Here is a 6,792-nt window from a genome sequence, read left to right on the forward strand (position 1 = left end):
TAATTACTGCGGGTAATATTGCTGTGTAATCTGTACACATACGTACGGCTGCTTGGGTGGCTATTACGTCAAGCATGAAGATAGTAGACGAATCTCTCCTTCTGAGGCTCAATGAGATATTCGATATGCCTTTAAAGTTCCAATATAATGCATATTCATACATATACCCATAAATTTGTTGAATTGAATAAAATATATTTAATGATTTTTAATATCTAGCAAACATATTTACTTAATTTGCTAAAAATTCGCGATAAAAAACGAGTCTTCTTATTTTGTGATATTCAGACAATATTAAAACTTGAAGACCTTTCGATATACCGTTTGCCGAAAATTACCGGGACCTTTTTTTGCGGTCGGAACACCAACTGCTGCATGATCACGCAACGCATAATCCATCCATATAAAGAAAAAGGAAGATTCCATGAAACAGACATGGCAGGTGCTCGACGATGGTATCGTGTTTATTTCGGGCATTTCGTACGAATCGAGCAATTACTTCTAGATACAAAAACCCATAATATGCCCATGCGATATAAATCAAAATACACGGTTCGGAAATGACATCTTGTAAGCAGCGAATGTTTTATGAGCCTGTTAATAACATGACTTATTAATAAGAATTTTTCAGTCAATCGCGAATTATCCATTACACGGTTTGTTGCAACTTTGACATTAAAAATCTTCGAAGCACTTCCAGCACATAAATTTAAACGCATATTAAAAATAGATTTCAAAAATGAATTTCTAGGTTTAATAGTTCGGGACAGGCGAATGTGATATTGGACAATATTTAGGACACAAATGGAAAGTTTAAAAGTAGGATAAATGAGAAACTCCAACTGAAACTGATATGGTTTGTAGATTGTATTGTATTTCAAATAGCTTTAGTTAGATTGAAATTTGCAGAATTTCGAAACTGACGCGAAGAGAATTGGGCAAGTTCAGTTAATCAAATTCTCATTGAAGATAATTTCAATTCAAAGTAACTGATTTTCTTTGCAACAACTACAATTTTTGATAGTTTACACACTGATGTTTTTATACTTATATATTATTTCTTTAGATGACTAGAATTATCAAGAAAATGGGGCTTACTTGAAAAATTTACAGGTATTGCAAAAAAATACTAATAAAAATTTCAAAATACTGCTTTATTTGCAACTAAATCAGAATAAGCTGAACACTGGTGAATTCACAGTATCAACCTCTTCAGCAGTGACGGGTGTTTTATATTCGAAAAAGTTTTGGTATTCTTCAGGAGTACTATCACTCAATGAATTAATGCCATCCAGTTCAAAATCCGTATTAGCAATAGATTTCAGATTAAACTTTACAACGGATTTTACGGCTTTTTCGAAAAGTTGCAAACGCTTTTGGTCTTCAACTTCAGAGTAGCTCTTGTTGTAGACGGTCTAAAATAGCGTTGGAAATAAATATTTTACAAAATAATTTAAGCGAAATTAGCTGCCGTTTCCAAATAGTTGATAAAATATGAAAAATGTACCTTATACATGTTCCACAGCTTCGGCATGTCTATTACCTCGAAAGGCCCATAAAGAACAAAGTTTTTCATGTCTACTTCGGCAGACACTAAGACAGTAGCCAAAGCGGCCAATAAAAGCACTTTTACCATCATGTTAGCTGTTCAACTGAAGCTGAGTGAATTATTCCAAAATGTAAATCTGCCCTCTTAAATACCAAGTTGATAACATTTTTATGTGGTAATAAAGCTACACGCTTTGAAGACTATTTGCATTTCTATTGCCGAAAAACCGAGAAGAAAGTGTTTATGATGCAGTTAAATGCACGTGAACGATAGAAATATTTCGCTACTAATAGGAGAAACAATGAATGAATAATGAGTATATCCGGCACGCCAAAGATCTTTAATTTTATGCAATCCACTTCTTTAATAGAAAATGCTTAAGATTTGCCCTGGTTCAACGCAACCTTTGACCATAGCCTGACGTTCATAGATTAAAAATATTCTGTTAGATAGGTATATGAAATTTCCTTCAGTTTATTTAATTAATATGCTTTTGTAAAAGGAAGTTGCCGATCAATTTCCGTAAGCAGTTAGTTACATTTAAAGAAAATTTGCATTAAGAGACTTAAATGTATTTTATAAATTTTCAATTGGATAAGACAATAATCAAACGTATATATTTGCTACTTACAGGTGCTTCTAAATATTTGTTTTGTTTGCTAAAACAAGTAGCCGTTAAGCTGTAAACTTTTCACTATTGCAAAATTAAGCTAAAGCTAGTGGTAGGACTAGAATTTCTCAGCAAAAGTAATCAAGTCTGCTTATATTTACTAACTAAGTAGATATATCTGTTATTCCAATAGCGTTCAAAAATCATAATGATAATATTTTAGTGAAAAATTCATTCATATGAATAGCCACTTAAAAGTCAACAAGTTGAGGTGGAAATAAATTGTCAAAACATGGGTGTATTTTAGAAAACTGCAAAAAAAAGGAATTTTGTCAATTACTAGAAAGGGTGCTGTTTAACTCATACAAAGAAATTGTCAAAAGCCGATCTATTAGAAGCAGGATCAAGAATTACAATTGCAAAATATACGGGGCGTCAATTTGCAAAGTTCCCACCCTCAATATCTTGCTTGCAGTTGAACATATGAAAAATCGGAAAGTCCCGTTAATTTTATTTGTAGCGGCACACTTTAAATTAACATTATTTAGCCTGAACACTAATATGAAAACCAAAATCTTTAACTTTAACATGCGCTTATTTGGAAACCGCTGAACGAAAAGCAACAACGTATTAACTAGTGTCAAGATAATTGAGCGCTCTTTAAAAAGATGTACCACTGGCCCCCCTTCCCATTTAAGATTCTAAGGGTGACATCACCTAGGGGGTTGAATCAAGGAGGCTAAAAACATTAATTTATAGTGTTCCCCTTACAAATAAAATGTACGAGTCTTTCCGATTTTTCACATTTTAAACTGCAAGAAAGATATTAAGATATTAAGGGTGGGAAGTTTTCATATTGATACCCAGTATAAGGTCATATCTAATGTGTATTGCTGAAACATGGAAGGTTTTCAAACATACACACGAAATTGTAAAACCCAAACTTATATCAAGCACATATGATAGCAAAATCCCAAGGCATTTGAAAGGGACAATCAGCACAGACAAGCAATTTAACCACTATATCCAAACTGGATCTGTGAACTGTTGGGATGCAATACCACGAATAAAACTGACTGAATTTGATAGGCGTGTTTGTTTATGGTTTGCGCAATTGCAAGCAACTTTACATGATATAAGATTTCAGCCGGATTTTCAGTATGAAATCTGAAGGGGCAAGTAACAAGTTCAGGAAACATCCGCAATAAATTATAATTATCAAATCGTATTTTAGAAGATGACCAGCAATTTCTGTTTGAAACATTACTTACACTTTTCTTTTCGCCTAATATTCAGATCTTAAAATTCGAAATGTAAATACAGTTTTTCAATTTAGATTTATAAATTTGATCAGATACCTATGAAAAGGTTGTACCTACCTTTAAAAAAAAAATAGAAAATGGGGAAGAGAAGGAGAACATTTTTATTACATTTACAACTTGTAATTTAAACATAACTTTAGATATTCTCAGAAAGTTAGTATCAAACCGTTTCCAAAAAGTGTTATTAAAGTAAGTGAATTCTCAAAGTTCAAAAAATTACTCGATTTCGCGGCGAATGCGACACTTAAAGAACCATCTTGGTACTTTCTTGCAGAACCACTTCTCCACCATTATAGAGAAAATCCCAATCGTGTTGAAATTAACGAATTTTTACCTTAATAACCGCATTTAATGCTATAACGTTTAATAGCACACTTTACACAGATTCTCGACCATTTTCTATGGTAATAAGAAGCGAAAAATCCCGTCTCTCCTTCTAAAGTATCGAAAATGCCAACCATAATGGGTCACACATTCTTTAACAGTTTCTACCCGGTCGAGCGGAAATTTAACGAAAAATTGGGACGCTATGCAAAACCATCAGTATTGTTTTGAGCGGTTTTTCTGACCTCGATGTCCGTTGAAATATGAAACAGCCATCCCGGAAAGAAATGTAATAGCGAACCGAATATTCTATAACCGGATGTGAGGAGCGTTTCCGATTATTCCACTACGAATACCCTCAGGACTCTCTTTGAAATTTTGCTCTAGCGCTTCGGCCTTTTGGTATGTTAAAGCCATAAAAATCAAACGGATGGCTTCATTTTTACTGCGCTTTTCACCAATTTACACTTTCAGTTTTAATTCGTTTCCAAACAAAAAAAATGGACTCCTGTGTAAAAGTTTGTTACGTCCATTTGAATGCTACTTAGCTTATTGTTAATTTAATAGTTGATTGAGCGATTTAGTGATTTAATAAAATAATTATTTATCTACTTGCCGCCATATCCATCTAGCTGATACGTACCTGAAACAAAAAAAATAGTTAAAAACTAATTACGACGGCTTTTGGTATTAAGCTTATTTGCTTCTACGGACTTATCAGTTCCGATTCCCATTTAAGCTCGCCGCATTAAATGCGATATGATAATAGCCCTATTATTATTCTCTCAATAGTTTTCACATTATTTCTTGTTTAATCCGATGTATAATCCAAAACACGTCTGCAATGATAAGGGCATTTCAGAATCCTTATGAATTGTGAACCCCTCATGAATGCATTGTTGTCGATTTAATGCACCATAAAATCAAAATTATTACATGTAAATTTATCACGTTTTTTTGTTAAATTAAGTCTTATTGTGCATTTTCGTTTAAGTGCAATTGAGCTTATGGAATATGTGCAAAACGAATGGACCATACACATTTCAATATCATAGTTCGAAGTAGAAGAACTTCGGTGCAGAAACATAAAAAACAATTATAGTGAGTTATGAAAGAAATAAAGTACAAAACGTATTTCACGAGGTTTCCAACAGTTTTCCAACAGTTTAGTTGGCTGCTTTTGCCAGCTTTTACTCAGTGTTTGAGACAGCAGAAAATATTGATCAAATGCCTAAAGGTAGTCGATATTTTTATAAGGTGAGCAGTTGATGCACAAATCAGCAGTTCGTGTTGTGGAAATATCCGAATAAAAACAAAATACTTAGAAAAACGTAAAATTTCAAAACACAAATTAATAAAGGAAGAATAAATAAGAATAGGTGGTAAATTTAAAAACGAAAGTTTGGCACCTAACATTTTTTTTATTGAACTAGAAAAAGTTACTATTTTGTTAGTTAGGTACTTTAATGTACAGTTAGTGACACATGAAAGTAGACGACTCCTAAATGCGATTTTCCCGACTTTGTTAAATCAGACTTTGTGAAATACGTACAAGTATGTACAATGTATGTCACAAACAATTTAATTAATTTCTGTACCAATAAATCGTCCTCTTCGGTTTTCCAAATCTCTCAGCTACTATTTTTGTTGACCATCCATCCTCGATTAATGTAATTATTTCAGTTTTTACAAATAATTTTAAATGTGGCATTTTCATAATAGGAAAACTAGTCGCCAGTATTATATCATTAACGCAAAGGTAGACCGAGGCAGAAAATCAGATTTACAAAACAACTATTTAATCGTCTACTTTTATGTGTCGCCAACTATATGTGTCATAGGACTATCTATAAGTTAATTAATCGATAACTATCGATTAAGGAAATCTATATTACTTTCTCGTTTTCTTCAATAACTAAACATTTTACTCTTTCCTTAAATTCAAGTCTGTCTAGTCTATTTAAATTCAGGGGTGCATTCTATAGTACAATAGAATTTGCATTAATTTTCAATACCATTCGGATAATTTATCATAATCTCAGTATTTAATTTCAAAAGTATTTGCAAATGCAGCAAATGAATTGAAAAGAAAAAGGACAAATTTTGTAAATGAAATAAGGACGATCAAACGATAAAATTTTTCGAAAGCAAATTTAAAGCCGAAAAATAGCTACCTAATTAAGGACGTTTCAAAATCAATATAACAATCTAATTGTTAAAATTTTCGGAGATTAAAATTAATTACAGAAATTTGCTTTGAATTAGTTTTTATTTTATTTCTTTATTTTATGTTTGATTTAACTTTATGTTTAGTTCGTTCAAAGTATCATTTCAAACTTTGGTTAATTCATATCTATTATTTTCAAAATTCTGGATCACAGAAATCATTGCAAGGATATAGAACATACACTTTTGCTAAGCAGGAGTAATCGAAACTCAGATTAAGACTAAAGAAGAGAATAGAACTGATAATAAATTAAACAAAACAATGAGTACAATAAAGGAGACCTTAGAAAATTTAAAAATTGTGATGTGATTTTAAATCTTTTCACCCTCAGCGACCCAAAATAACCCAAAACTACCAATCTTAACCAAACATCAATACACAGCCCATATTTTTTGGAAGCGGATTTGAAAACAAATTAAAAATCCAAAGACGTTGGAGTCAATAAGGAAATTGGACTGAACCTCGAGTAATAAAGACTACAGCTACTAATAAATTTCGAAATGCTAAAAAGGATAATATCAAGTTTGTATAATTAACATTAGTTTAATTTTTTACTTTTTTGCACTAATTTGCACAGGTTTTTCCTTTAAAGTATGTATTTTTTTCAGTCCTCCATTAGAGAAATATTTTTATTCAATCGAACGTCTGGTTTTAATTTGCAGATCTACGTCGTAAGTTTACAATAAACACAGCGTTTGTTTGAAGTCCGTATTTATTAAACACAAACAGCAGAAAAGAAATAAGGAAAGAAATAAAGAAT

The 6,792-nt window shown here is 31.9% G+C and overlaps 1 protein-coding gene across 1 annotated transcript; it reads right to left on the minus strand.

The window, feature by feature from the left end:
• Positions 1-1,135: 1,135 nt before the first annotated feature.
• Positions 1,136-1,674, minus strand: LOC109538325. The gene is made up of 2 exons (XM_019905511.2): positions 1,508-1,674; positions 1,136-1,415 (listed from the first exon to the last, which is right to left on the minus strand). Exons 1-2 carry the CDS (start codon positions 1,637-1,639, stop codon positions 1,170-1,172), a joined length of 378 nt encoding a protein of 125 aa, XP_019761070.2. The 5' UTR covers positions 1,640-1,674; the 3' UTR covers positions 1,136-1,169.
• Between the last annotated feature and the right edge of the window lie 5,118 nt (positions 1,675-6,792).

Source organism: Dendroctonus ponderosae, unplaced genomic scaffold (assembly GCF_020466585.1).
Source record: "Dendroctonus ponderosae isolate FM_Combo_2020 unplaced genomic scaffold, Dpon_F_20191213v2 Dpon_F_20191213_2, whole genome shotgun sequence".
Taxonomy (NCBI): domain Eukaryota; kingdom Metazoa; phylum Arthropoda; class Insecta; order Coleoptera; family Curculionidae; genus Dendroctonus; species Dendroctonus ponderosae.

Coding starts and splice junctions, on each gene's coding strand:
- LOC109538325 (XM_019905511.2), bottom strand. CDS start 1,639: ATGATGGTAAAAGTGCTTTTATTGGCCGCTTTGGCTACTGTCTTAGTG. Junction 1,416..1,507: donor AGCTGTGGAACATGTATAAG/GTACATTTTTCA, acceptor ACGCTATTTTAG/ACCGTCTACAACAAGAGCTA.